At 49.3% G+C, this 14323-nt stretch overlaps 1 protein-coding gene and 1 long non-coding RNA gene across 2 annotated transcripts in view; one reads left to right on the top strand and one right to left on the bottom strand.

The window, feature by feature from the left end:
• LOC106728170 overlaps window positions 1-7120 on the bottom strand; it is an 8777-nt gene extending 1657 nt beyond the window's left edge. Inside the window, exon 1 of the long non-coding RNA XR_001364432.1 lies at window positions 4767-7120. This is a non-coding gene — a long non-coding RNA (uncharacterized LOC106728170). The remainder of the gene's footprint in view (window positions 1-4766) is intronic.
• Window positions 1-12883, top strand: part of CNNM2 (cyclin and CBS domain divalent metal cation transport mediator 2) — a 97168-nt gene extending 84285 nt beyond the window's left edge. The window contains exons 5-8 of the mRNA XM_005878230.2: window positions 4347-4440; window positions 7129-7194; window positions 10862-11046; window positions 11933-12883. Coding sequence (XP_005878292.1) covers window positions 4347-4440; window positions 7129-7194; window positions 10862-11046; window positions 11933-12142 — 555 coding nt within the window. The 3' untranslated portion in view covers window positions 12143-12883. The remainder of the gene's footprint in view (window positions 1-4346; window positions 4441-7128; window positions 7195-10861; window positions 11047-11932) is intronic.
• The last annotated feature ends 1440 nt before the right edge of the window (window positions 12884-14323 follow it).

The following is a 14323-nucleotide window of genomic DNA, read 5'->3' as shown; positions in this document are numbered from 1 at the left end:
ATCAGAAAGCAGGTCTAATTAAGCAAGTTTATTCTATATCTATAAAAGGCTAAGTTGGCTCACGCATGCGTGATACATATAAAGCTCTTGCTGGCGCCAATTGCACGCATGTGTTTCTATCATTGTTGATCGTGAATTTGGTTGACACTTCTATTATAGAGAAAGGGCGAGTAGTGATATTAAAATATTTCTTCTAATTAATTTCCTTTCAATGTGCACGAGTTCGTGCACCGGGCCACTAGTTCCAATATAAGCAATGCCATTAGTTACTTCAATTTCCAATACTGAAGGGCACTCAGTGATTGCTGAGGCCCTGAGTCAAATGAAGAAGGGTGAATTCAATTGTTAGTATTTTTTGAAGACTTTGGGGAATTACCTGTACATGTCTAAATCTTGGCTGGACATTTAAAATTTAAGTGTCTTGAGTTCCTTGGGTCATCTTTTTATCTTTTCCCCCCGTTCTCATAGTTTCCTGGAGATATTTTACTATCTCTTCCCTTAGTACTATCTAAATAATTCATTTATTATAGTTTTTATTCCAGGTTACTAACCAATGGTGACTTTTTCCTTCTCACTACAACATAATCCACTATATAAGGTGGGAAGGTTGATCCAGTGTGAACCCTCCTTGGGGCTCTGGTGCCTGAGTTATCAGGAGACACTGATAACATCACAGTATGACTTAATAGAACACCGTCCTTGGCATGGAGACCAACATGAACATTAGAGTGAACAAAATGCTGCTTTTATTCACTTCTTGTACCTCTTTATTGAAGAATTACTTTGTAGAAAATCTTGATTTTATTTCAATACAAGAATACTAGCCCCTTAAGCATTCTCATATTTCTTGCTTGCTTCTAAGATATGAGTTGGAGGTATCATTATAAGAGTGTAGTCAGTACTTGGTAGGCCCTAAAATTTACATGAGTCCAGCAAGGCCCCAATTATCTAAATGAATAAAGAAGGTTCTCTTTGTTTGAAAGGAACTCTTATCAGATATCTGTGCCAGAAACTTGGGAAAGTGTTGTTTCATGCCCCATGCTTGGACAATATTGTGGCATCTGGAAGCAGAAGTGAGGAACTGTAGAAAAATCCATGGGTTAACTGGTCACATGCCACTTTGATACAGTCTTTCTTGGAAACATCTGTTGGCAGGGTTTTCTAATTCAAACCCGATTCCTCTACGAACCTTAGTTTTATTCAACTTCAAATTGTTTTTCTTTTATGGGAAATGGACAAGCTCGAAATTCTGAGGGGCTGCAGTGAGGGAATAATTATTCATGTTTCTCATAAAGCTAGATGTGAGTACTAGTATTCCTTAAACCTAGAGAAACTTTGGATTACATTAAAAATGATTATTTAGGACAATTTTGAGGATTGACATTGTGGATTTCAGTGGTAACAGTAGAAACTATGATGCTTTCAGTTGTCAATTTTTATATAGTTAGTCTTGATGCATTTGTGATTCAGTAATGCTCTGTTGGTATAGAAGAGAGCCATTATCTGGCTGACGGGTCTCAAAATAGATTTTATGGAAAAGGGACTTTATAATCCCTGTCCATTTACAAGTAAGTCTTCTAACATAAAGATATTTTTGACAAGGCATATGTATATGTGCCTACATTGGAATACCTATGCCATGTGTATATTTATACAAATGTGGCGAGTTTTCTGAACCGTTGAGCTGATGATGCCATGGGGTTTTATAAATAGTGTAAATGCTGGATTAAAAGGACTTGCGGAGGAGTTTAAATGACAGTTTGGTGCACTGGATTCCCTGACCCTAACTCGCCTTCAGTGGAGCCCTGGCGGCCCTCCCTCCTCACCTGCGCCTGTGCTCTCTCCCTCCCGCCCGCTCTCCCTGCCCCTCCACGGTCTGATTTCCTCAGGGTGATACTCCTGAAGGCCACAGCATCTCCCGCCTCTGTGACTCTGACCCTCCCTTTACTTGTGAGGTTCCCCCTAGTTTCTATGGCAACACAGCTGTCTAGTCCTACTTTTTGTCTGTTTTGTCCGTTGCTCTCATGTTGGTTTCCATCTCTCCTCCTGCTCTTGGTCACGGGCTGCACGCAGTCTGGTCCTTTCCTTTCCACTTACTAGTACTTTCATTATCCACTCTCAGATCTCCACCTCCGGGCCTGACCTTTCTCCTGACCTTCAGTCTTCATTTCGGTCTTTTTGGTGGACTCTTCAAAAGGCCTTATTCTTAAATGGAATGTGTCCTCCCCTTTTGGCCCCCACCACAGAGGCAACCCCTTCCCAGCTTTGCCACCTCCACCCAAGGTGTCTGTTTCCATTCACAAAGGACCAACTTCTGTGTGACTATCGAGTCCCTTCTTCTCCCTGTTGGTTTCACCAAATTATGTCCATTCCTTATCCACACTCATCTTTTTCCAGTCCTGTGGTTGCCACTCTAGTTAAGTCTGGGCTTTATCTTCCTGAAACCTACTCCTCTGTTCAAGAACCTGACCTCATTAGCTTATCACCTAAGGAGCTCAGTGTCTAATCTGCCCTCCAAACTGCTCTTCCAAACCCTTCTTGCCCATCTTCCCTGTGCAAACCCAGTGAGCCTGGCAGTCTGCTGTCACCTACCTTGGACCTTCCTTCATGCTGTTCCCTTCTCTTGGCTCAATCAAATCCTACTCCCCCTCAGATTTTTCTTTCCTGTATAAAATTGCCTTTATATAATAACAGGGAAGTAATTTCTTTCTCTGAATTCTTTATTTTTTAAAAAACTGTTTTTATTTCAGAGAGGAAGGGAGAGGGGGAGAGAAATAGAAATATCAATGATGAGAATCATTGATTGGCTGCCTCCTGTATGCCCCCTACTGGGGATCAAGCCCATTAGCCGGGCATGTGCCTTGACTAGGAATCGAACCGTGACTTCCTGGAGGTTCATAGGCCGACACTCAACCACTGAACTACACTGGCCAGGCTGAATTCTTTATATTCTTACTGGGTTTTTTCCCCTCAGTAAAAACTGTACTGCTTTGCATCATTGATTTTCATGTGCTCTCCCCTCCCTACTGGACTCCACAGCATCTGCTCTGGGACCTGCAGGGATGGTCAGGTTTTCGGCACCTACGTGCAGGTTGATTTTAATAATCCGTTCATTTCTATGGCAAGAGAATTAGTGGAGTTGGTAAAACTAACATAGCCATTGAGGGAAGGAGAACCTAAAAGAGAGACAACAGGTAGTTTTCTGAAGTGATTTGAGAAAGGTCTCCCATAATCGGGAATTTAGTCTAGAATAACAGGGAGTGATCTGAATAAAAGAGTTTGCCTTGGTGGGTGGCATAGGTTGCATCTTGGTGAAGAGCTTGCTCTTCGGTTACTTAATCTTTCTGAGCCCCCACTCCTGACTTATAAGAGGCGGGTCATTGTGTCTGCTTCCGAGTTGGGAGCACTAAGTGAATTAATCAACGCACTGTGACTGGCTAGCACAGTTCCTCTTCAATAAACGGTACCTTTTTGTTTGCCCACCGTGAAGGTCCCCTCTCACAGAGGCAGTCAGGGCCGCTCTGAGCCGTGGCTTGGAAATCCGCACGTGCAGCTCAGTCACTAGGGTATTGCAGTCGCCCAGAAAGCGCATATTGAGCATCTCCCGCGAAGGGATTCTGGTGGACCCTAATGCCATAGGGACGGGTAGGGAGGTCTGTCCCAGGAACTGGTAAGAGGGAAGGAGATGGAGACCAGTTGGAGAAAGGGAAGAAAAGGGAAAACCTTGGGGGAGGTCCTGTCCTGAGGGAGGAGACTTCCTTAAGGTGCTTCTGGGGCTGCAAGGAGCGTGTGCCAGGTGGTGCGTGCCTCTGGGGAGTCAGGATGACAGGGGACTGGCCTGCAGGACGTCTGAGCAGTTGGTCAGGGGACCATGCTAGTGAGGGGGCGCCCCTGCGAACCCGTTTAGTCCTCTCTGTCCCATGGCCACAAACCATGCTGACCCTTGACCCTGACTCTGCTCCAACTTGGGCTCCTACAGGACAGCTTGGCCACCATCCCTGAGCATCTTCTCAGGGTTTGCCTTCCCGACGGAGCAAGAGCATCGTCTTCTCATGACCGGGAGGGCTCCTGAGGAATCCACAAGCTAAGGATGCTGGGAAAATATTAAGTGGACGAGAGAAGTTAAACATCACTCTTTTACTGCCACCTCTGCATCCCCAGCCAAATCTGGTTTTCACGTTTGAGAAGAAGGAACCCTCTCCTCAGGGGGAAGATGGTCAGAGGCGTTGCTGCCTTGGGATTGCGGGCAAGGGATTTAGTCAGACTCGAAGGAAGGACCAAGTCTTGCCCAGGTTTGCACGTGGATTCATGTGCTGGACTGAAAACGCCCCCTTCTCTCTTCACAGGGGAAAGTGGAAGTAGAAGCTGGGAAAGAAGGTATGAAGTTTGAAGCCAGTGCTTTTTCATATTACGGCGTCATGGCCCTCACGGCCTCCCCAGGTGAGTTGCCTTCAGCCTCTGAGGGCAGAGCCGTGCTTTGGGAAATAGCGTCCTCCTACGGTCGCCTTCCTCTCCCTGCCTGCAGCTAGCCGTTTATTTACTTCCTGACCTTTGTATTGAAGTGTATTGTGTATACAAAAAACTGCACAAATCATAAGTACATGTACTTATGTGAACGTTCACAAACTGAACACGCCGGTGCAAACAGCCCGATCAGAGACCGAACATCCCTGGCCCCACAGGACCCTCCGCCACCACCACACGCCCTTTTGGGGTGAATTTCCTGAGTCTGGCTTCTTTAACCCAGCGCTGCCCGTCACGCTCACCTGTATTGTCAGAGGCGCTGACGCCATTTCTTCTCGTTGCTGGAAGTGCTCCGTTGTGTGCGAGCGCCCAGCTGTGTTTATTCTTCTCGTTGCTGATGGGCGTTGGGTGGCCGCCTGTTGGGGGCTGCTGTGGTTGTGTGATGGACACTCCTGTGCTGCTTTTTGGTGAACGTGTGGGCCTCCCTCCCGGGTCTGTACATCGGAGTGGGACTGTGGGCTCACAGGTATGAGGGTCTCTCCAGCTTTAGTGGTTTTCCGAAGCGTTCGCATCACTCCTGTCCTGAGGACGTTCCCGTGGCTGCACCCGCGGTATCGCTGCGTCATCTCAATGGTAACTGCTCTGGAGGTTTTTCAATTTGCATTTTCCTGCGGATGAATGAGGTTGTTAACATATATTTATGGCCTATATCCAGCTCTTATCTGGAGTCAGCCAGCTCTGGGTGGCTGTGCCATGGGCCATTAACTAAGTGCTCTGCACAAGATGCCAGCAAGCGGAGCCTGTCCTAGTGGGAACATGGACACGGGTACCTGGCTCACCTCTGGGATGGGACTTGAATGGTCCCTATCGACATTGCCTGTGCACGCGCGCGCGCGCTTTTTGTGTGTGTGTGTGTGTGTGTGTGTGTGTGTGTGTGTAGAATGGGGCAGGCAAGCAAACAGAGGTGCCGTAGTGCCACCTTGTGGCTAAAATATCAAATGACAGGCTGTCCTAGAAAACTTTTGCAATAGCCCATCCTAAAAACCACTGTTACTTCTGAAAAACAGTCTCAAAAGGGGAGGGCTACTTCCAGACAAGTGTGTTTTTGTGATGTTGGTCCTCAGCTGTGCCACACGATGTCGCAGACACTGAGATGTTACGGTTAGAAGCCAGGGCAGCGTCAATCCTCTCACACCCCCAAGCCTCCCCTGCTCCAGAGGCGGCATCTCACTCTCCCTGGGCAGGCGTTTGAGTCACAGGGGCCAGTGCCCCATTGTCAATGCTGACGAGCACCCAGTGTGAACGTAGCCCCATCAAACCCACGGCATCAGTCGGTGTTGGCCGTGCGCGAAGGTGACCTGTTCTCACTGCTCGTGAGGACAGGGAGGTTCTTCGCCGGCCGAGAAGACCCGCGGTACAGCCAGGTTCCATCATATTCAGCTGCCAGACTCTGAGAAAGGCCCTTGGCTTCCTCACTATTGAGAGGATACAAGATTACCTCGTGTGACTGTTGAAAGAATCGATGTGGTGATGCTCACACGTGCTCCGTAACCTTTAAAGCACAAGAGGGAACTGGTGTGACAGGTGTTGACATTGTGACGGCTTTTTGGCAACCAACCTCAAATCAGCCCACGTGAGCAGAATAGATTCACAAAGCAGTTTTGAAAAGAAAGCTGGGAGAGAAAATTGTACATTTTTATTGATACTGAACCGTGGGTTCATGTGAGGCTAAGTCCCATTCAGAAGAGGAATTGAGAGCAGGCCTTCATATAGACAACTGGGGGCTGCCTGCCTCGTTGGAAATGCCAGGAAGGAAGGGGATTTTGTTAATAGCCTCTTATTACAAAGCCCAGTGTTGTACTCGACTTTACCATTCGGATTTGGGATTTTGTATGTGCAAGAGATGCAATTAGTACAGTAATCTCAAGATAATATTTTTATTAATTTTGATTGCCTAGAAAAATCCTACAGTGATCTGTTATCAAGATCTGCCCAGTTATATGTCCAGTTACCTCAGTTTAAAAAACAAACCTGCCCAGGAAATAAGACTCCTGCCCAGCACGCAGTGCTGACGGGACTCCGGTCAGGTGGCTGCAGCTCCCTGTGGGTAGGCGGTGACGAGCACGCCTGTCCTGCCCTCCCCAGGAAGTCTGTGCACGTTGCTCTTTATTTACTGGCCTCTAATACTTGGACATTTCAGAGTATTCCAGAGCAATTCAAAGCGTCAAGTCAGAATTACAGTCAGACTAACGAAGGGTGTAAGTGAATTGAATAGGGAGTTGTAGGCTGTCCTGGGAGTGAGCGTGGGGTGCTGGCACGGTGGCTCGGGTCCTGCTCTTGAGGCTCCTGGCTGTGGCTAGCTGTGACTTAAGTCGTTAGAAGAGCGCGTTCTGAGCTATACCCCATTGGGTGTTCATATGGCTTAGAGATTTCTAGGTGAGAAAGAAGCATGGCGACCAGGATTTCGGCCTCCCCCTGCCCCTGCCCCTCTTCCTGGAAAGCGGTGTGTCCTGTTTCTGTGTCTGTGACGTCACACAGGCCTTTTCAGTTCTGGAACCACTGGCTCATGTTGGTAGGACTGGTACCCACTCCTGTCCCCTGATTACAGAGGTCTCCTTTCTTGCCTTTCGATATGGTCTCACCCTGTTTTTCTCCATTTTTCAGTTCCTTTGTCCCTGTCTCGTACCTTTGTTGTCAGCAGGACAGAGTTGTTAGCAGCAGGTTCTCCAGGTAATTCTGCATGTTTCCTTTTCATAATTCTTCTGATTGCCTCCCTGCCCCCGCGCCCCCCACCCCCCAAAGCCACCTTCGGTTTTTCTGTAAGCTCTAGCTCTTCATGTTTCTGTGCCTTCATATGAGCTCCCCAGGAACATAGACGCCCACAACAGGTGCAGAAAGGGCTTGGATGCTGGCAGGGGATTGGGAACATGAATGGTAGGAAACACGGGAAGGAAGAGGGATCTGTCCGCCCACACTGCCCACCTGGGGTTTGCAGAGCAGCCACGGCAGCCGCTTTGGTTCTTTCTCTGACCTCAGCAAAGTCATGTGTGTGGAGGCAGAAGCCCCAAGGACCACAAAACCCGAGGACGCTTCCACAGAACACACAGCCCAGCGCCTGAGGGACTGACTGTTCCTGGTAAATCCCAGCATTCCTGTCTCCGTCCTCCCAGCGTCCACGCGAGCGGGTTCCTGCAGCCTGTCCTCCGTTGGGCAGGCGGCCCTGCTCCTGTCCCCCCCTTTGTTTTGAAGTTAGTGCCGTGCACATTCCTAACCAGCTGCTGGCGATTGCCCTGCAGGAGGGTCGGCTGTGCCTGGCTCACATGTCCAGCTGCTAAAAACGAAGGCAAAGCCTTAATCTTTCTTTAATTAAAATTGCTGGGCTTCCCTATTCGATAGTCCGACTTTTCTGTATTTATTTTGTTCCATACAGCTTAGATTTTTAAAATCTGACTGATGAAATTTGTGTTTCATAAGCCAATTTCAGCAAAACTCTAAAATGCTGATATTTGATAAAGGAGGCAATGCTTGTCTTAGAAACTAATGTTCCCTCAGATCTTTGCTTTGAAAAGTTTGGGGTGTTTGGGGGTAAGATATAATTCATAAGGCTTTTTAAATATGTATATTGATTTCAGAGAGAGGGAGAGAGAGAAACATCAATGAGAGAATAATTGATCGGCTGCCTCCTGCATGCCTCCTACTGAGGATCGAGCCCACAACCCTGGAATGTGCCCTGACTGGGAGTCGAACTGTGACCTCCTGGTTCATGAGTCGATGCTCAACCACCAAGCCACACTGGCCGTGCTCATAAGGCTATTTGAATGAAACCACTTGGCAGACTATACATACATGTGGATGTGCACATACATGTATACACATTAGTATGTATCTATGCATATGTATGCATGATTTTTTTTTCCTCCCCATTTTATTTGCTGGCATCTGCCACCTATTTAAAATGTCACAGAAGCTGAAGTGGAGTGACTTTTGGATGAAGCTCATGGAAATGTCTTTTACTTTTTTACATTTCCCATAAAACTTAAGAGATTTCTCAGCTGTGCCCACTCCATCTGAGCCAGTAGCAGAAAACTGCATTTGCAGGCCCAGGACTCAGGGATGCTGGCAGGACCATAATATGACTCCTAAGAAATGGGTGGATTAAACCGGTGATTTCCAGCCTCTTCTACGGGTGCCTGGGGTTCCCAGGGAAGAGGCTGGGAACGCCTCTTTATTGTATCTTTCTAGCTTACTAGCAAAGAGAGAGGATGCCTAGGTAGGATGAATTTTAAAAGGCAAGACAAAAGCAGAAAACAATTCTGAGAAGACATAAAGAGGAATTAAAGTTGAAAGTTGTTTTCATAATTGCCTAAAATCTTGGCACATAAATTCGGCAACAAAACATGACCTGAACTGGAGGGAGGCCATATAGAGTCTGTATTCTCCTTCCAGTGAACATACATACATGTCCTTGCATGTTGAGGGGAGGCTGGCCCTGCTTCTCCAGACTGTGGCTGTGAGGCCAGGCACGGGTGGAGGGGAAGCTGCCTACGAGTCTAGATGCTGGAAGACCAGAGAAAAGGCTCTGTGATCCTCCTCAGGACAAAATAACAGGAGACTCGGAGGTTCTGCACCAGGCCTCTGATATCTGCCTGCCAACACACAGGGTCTGGTCAGTAAGCAAAGTGCCCTTTGAATTGTCACACACAGAAGGAAACACCATTTTGAAGGTATCTGTAGAAATGGTGATGTGATTTTGGACTGAAACTCAGGGATACAGTGGGATCTCTTGTTTCAAAGACCTGGGGGTCTGTCAGCTGGTGAAGTTACCGCCAGAAGGAAAGGCTTGGTGGTGAGGGCAGGCGTGGTGGAGAGGGAGGAGCTAACAGGAAAGAACACAACAGTGTTACCCAGGCTCATCTGTCGGGTGCTTAATCGGAGTCAGATGCTATGCTGAGCACTCCATCCATGATCTCATTTGCATCTTCATCAGGCCACGTGAGGTGGCACTGTTATCGTCTGCCTTTCACAGGTAAGGAATCGGAGGCTTTGCAATGCTGGGACATCTGATCAAAGCTCCGTTCTGCTAAACAGAAAACATCTGATAAATTTTTAATTTGCCTTTTTCTCTTAGAAGATAAGTGGAAGCAACAAGAAAAACTGCTACTATGAGTTTAATTTTTACCTAAAAATGGACAATTGGTTCATGACATGGAAATTGTGGGGAAAGTGGTGACATGAAAATTTTAGCAGAAAGTGAACTCTTCATTTGACGTTCCTCGAGTAGCTACCATGTTTTGTTCTGGGTGTCATTATAGGAAGGACATTCATGAATGAAATCTCAGATGGTGGTCAGGATGGGATGACAGGTGGTAAAACGTGAGCTGAAGTACTTAACGTGGGGAAGAGATTTAAGGAGAACATACTGTCTTTGAGCTTTTAAGGGCTATTTCAAGTAGCAGGGGCACAAAAGCTCCATAGAGTGAAGGGGGGGGGGCTGTCATCTGAAGTTGGGGAGGCAGATTTTGATGGGCGCGGTGGTAGATCTTCCCATAGCTGAAGGGTGGGACCAGCTGAGGGCCAGCTCTGTGGGAGCATCTGTCAGGACACATTGCAAAGAGGAGCTAACCTTCAGGTGGGAGAACTGGTCCCCTCCAGCCCTAGGACATGGTGCACTGCAGGACCTGTCATGTGTGGGCACCGGTTCCTATTTGTGGAATAGGTTGGAAAAGCAAACATGAAAGAAGCCTGGCAAGGGGGCAGGTCTTATTTTAAATGAAATGTATGTTAAAAGCAGTGGGAAACCTGCATTTAAGAGCAACATCACTCAGACTTACTGTACTGTCTGTCTCAGTGACGAGTCACACAGGCCCTAAGGTAACTTAAACCTCTTAGGGGTTTGGTGTCTCCTGGTGTGGAGACACCTCGGGCTGCCTGCTGGGGGTTTTATTGGAGTCAGAGACAAAGGCAATGGGTTTGGCTGGGAGGTAGGGTATGATCCCTTTAGAACACACACTGATTCATGCACATCCTCAAGAGCTCTTTGCTTGTGCTTCTGGCTTGGGCCGTGCCTCCCCTGGGTTGTGCGTTTCGCAGCCGGCGCCGTGCTTCTGACGGTGTGCACCGTGGGGCCTGTCTGGCAGAGCCTGGGGAGGACTGTGTCCCGCACTCGGACAGGCTGCGCAGCTGATCCCCGTGAAACCCGTCGCTGAGGGAAGCAGCGAGCTCCTGTGGGAGGCCTGGGGGGTGAGCTGTGTGGCTGAGGCGTCAGGCAGAAGTGGATTAAGCTTGTCTACTAATGACTACTTCTTTATTGTCTGGAAAACACAAGGCTGCCTTTATTGTTCATATCTACCTCACTTAAACAGTGGTTGGGCGTGTGTTGTTTTTTCTCCATTTCCAGGTGAAAACAAGTCCCCTCCTCGCCCGTGTGGCTTGAATCACTCAGACTCTCTCAGTCGAAGTGACCGGATTGATGCAATCACACCTTCGCTGGGGAGCAGCAATAATCAGCTCAACTCTTCATTCCTTCAAGTCTACATCCCCGACTACTCAGTGCGCGCCCTTTCTGATCTCCAGTTTGTTAAGGTAAGAGCAGAGCGCGCCGCTGGGCTGGACCTGGAAGTTCGAGGTCAAATCCACAGCCAGCCGTTTGACCCCCCAGCCCCTCCACTGAGTCCCTGTCACCCTGTGGTGCCCTGCCTCCAGCCACTGTGTCCAGGACTCAGGTGGGGAAACATGTATGTCCTTGGCGCGCTCTGTCCAATGAGCTGCCAAATCAGATGTGGCCGTGTGAGGGGAGGAGAGCTGCAGCTCTAAGAAACAGAACAACCTTTCACAGGTCTCCATGGGCTCGGACTCCAGAGACTTGCTTGGTCCTGAAAGGGCAGAGGTCGGAGACTCGGAAGACTGGCCAGGAAGGAGTGGGAAGAGCCCTCCACTGACCTTCTGCCCTGGGACAGGCTCCTTTCCTTAGTCTGAACTAAAGACGCCTCTCGGAGAACAAGCCAGCTTTAGCTGATGGAAGCCTAGCTCCATTTTCTAATCTCTGGGAAACTTTGAAATAAAATTTGGAAATGGCTTAAATCAGTAAAAACTGACTTGCTTACCAGAGTCAACTTGAACTTTAAAAAGTGTCTCCGCTTGGCTCCTGGGAGCACGCCTGCGCCTTCCCTCCTCCCCTTCCCCAGGAACCTCGCCGTCCCCGTCCTCTCTCCTAAGCTCCAAGGACCCTCTTTTGCCTCTGTAATGAGCCCATTCCTTCTACAGCTCACCTCCTCACTTCTACCACCTCTGTGACTTTCTAAATAAATTTTCTCATTAAAAATTGGCTCAGTTTGTACTCAAGGATGACTTTCTAGAGAAACAACTAAGGGCCTTTTGGGGGACTTGATGTGTAATACGATGTCCAGACAAGAGAACCTAAAACTAAGCATTATCTTGGTTTGTTTTCTGTACCATCTTCTGGCCCCAGATCTCAAGACAGCAATACCAAAATGCCTTGATGGCATCCCGGATGGACAAAACTCCTCAGTCTTCAGACAGTGAAAACACTAAAATTGAATTGACTCTTACGGAGCTGCACGACGGGTTGCCAGACGAGACGGCCAACCTGCTCAATGAACAGAACTGTGTGACGCACACCAAGGCCAATCACAGCCTACACAACGAAGGCGCCATCTAGGGCGCCCCCAGGCCCCCTCCCCCCAAATCCGGGCCAGGCCACGTGCCTCGCCTGTCTGACAGTGAATCCCGTTAGTGTGAGCTTGTGTGCCATGCTGCGTCCTGCAACATCCTGAGACCAAAGACTTTGTCCCCTTCCTGGAAGCAGCAGAGGAGGTCGGTGAGGGCAGGAGTGGAAACGAGGGCTGGGGTTTGACGTTTGAGATTTTGGAAATGAACTTCCACCCAAATAGAATCATGTTTATTTTTTCAGCTGTACCTTTTGTTATTCACTCTCCTCCTCCTTTGATTTGCATGAAGTTGAAAATTGTTGGGATTTATTTTTTTCAAGAGATCATGTTTTTAGAGTGTCTTTTGCAGAGTTTTAAGTTGTCCTGCCTGAACTCTGCTTTGACCCCATGATGTGACCCCAATAGGATGGACTTGCCCCTCATTGGCCTTCCGTGGCCCACCCTTCCTCTGCGCCCCAGTGGGTGTCGCTGTCGAACTCGAAGGACAAATGAAGAAAACCGTGTTGCCGCAGACCTGCCAAGTCTGGGACGTTGCAGGGTGGAGCTTGCACGGGGACCTGCAGCCGCCTCTCAGCTCAGTGTTGTTCTAAGTTAATGTTTAACTGTGTCCCTTTCCCTCAGAAAGGTTTAACATGTGCTTGGAATGTGATTTTGCTCCCACTCGTAAGGAATTTTTATCACCAAAATGAATGTTAATGAATTTTAAACCCATGGTTTATCATTGGCAAGAGGCAAGGTGACTTCATCCCGGCGTTCCCACAGCCTGGCATCTCGGGCGGCCAGGCCGCCTCCCGGCCCAGCTTAGAGCCCGGTACCCGCCTCCCCGTCCGCTCTTGTTGGCCCGAGATGCTGCTACACGGATGCCAAACGGACACCTTCCACGGGGCTGCTGAGTAGACACGGGTGTGGCGTGCAGGCTCCTCCCCACCCGCTGCGTGTAATTGCTAGGAGGGAGTTGGACCTTCCGGCTGTGCTCTGTGCTCCACACCCAGAAGGCGTTTCTAAGCCCGTATGTTTAAAGGAGGGCACTTCAGGGATTGCCAGCCCCCGCCCCTTTCCAGGGAGCCGACTGTCCCTCTTCCCGTGTCCCTGGGCCCGCGGGGCCGGTCGTGGCTGTGTCCCTGCCCGAGGACCGTGCCTCCCGCCTCAGGTGTGGCCCACGCAGAGGCCGCCTGGACAGCCAGGGCCAGTTTGGCCCCGAACAGGGATTCAGAAACCAAATGTGTGCGTGGCCATTTCATGTGTCTGTCTGATTTTAATACCAAATCCATCACGTGCAGTGAAATTAATGTCAGGAGGTGTTAGTTGAGTGACTCAGTTCTTAACTGTCTTATCTGTGTTTTAAGTGTTAGCCCGAGGGGTCTGTGCATTTTGTTGGCAACATTCATGCACTGAAGTGAATTCCTCCTGACTGGCTTTCTTATAGAAATGTCTGTCCACGCTGCCTCCAGCCTCTAGCCACGAAGAGAGCATTGTCTCCATGGCCCCGTTTTCTCCTCCCTCCTCAAGGTAGGGCTGCCCCAGTGGCTCCGTGGGAGGGAGCTGCGCTGGGGGACTAACCAGCGACATGCCGGCTTGCCTTCGGGCCAGCAGTGCGGTGTCTCCGGTGCCATAGGCACACTTGGCGAGATTTCCTCTGGTTTCAGTCTTGGAGTGTCTTCCTCATTCAGTGCCAAGCCATAGTGAGGGACGCGCTGGCCTCACCTTGTGGTAGAGGGTCTCGGGGGTACCCCCTGAAGGGGCTGTGTGGCCTGCTGCCGGCCCCAACCTGCCACCATGGGATGGAGCCCTGCACCGTGTATGTGTGTGTGTGTGTGTGTGTGTGTGTCTTTGATCTGAGTTTAAATCTTAAGATGCATCCAGCTGAGCACAGCCCCAGTGTGACGGGAACTGGGACTATGTGTAGGGTGTGCAGACACGAGTGTTCCCTGAAGTGGGACCTGGGCCTTGCTGGGGCAGAAGGCTTCTCCCCGACAGCCATGCCACTCTTGGCCCGCTCAGCACTGGCCTTCCCTATGGTCTGGGAAGCCCAGCTGAGGCTCCTCTGGCCTTGAGGACCCTGGTGCGTCAGCCTCTCCTGGCCGACCTGCTTCTCCACAGTCCGTCTCGGGGCGCCTTGCTACAACTGGAAGGAGCTCTGCAGCCAGTTGCCGTGTGGGGTCTTTTCAGAG

Source organism: Myotis brandtii, unplaced genomic scaffold (assembly GCF_000412655.1).
Source record: "Myotis brandtii unplaced genomic scaffold, ASM41265v1 scaffold550, whole genome shotgun sequence".
In the NCBI taxonomy this organism is placed as follows: domain Eukaryota; kingdom Metazoa; phylum Chordata; class Mammalia; order Chiroptera; family Vespertilionidae; genus Myotis; species Myotis brandtii.
The sequence above is the reverse complement of the archived record's forward strand: the minus strand, read 5'-3'. Positions and strand labels throughout refer to the sequence as shown.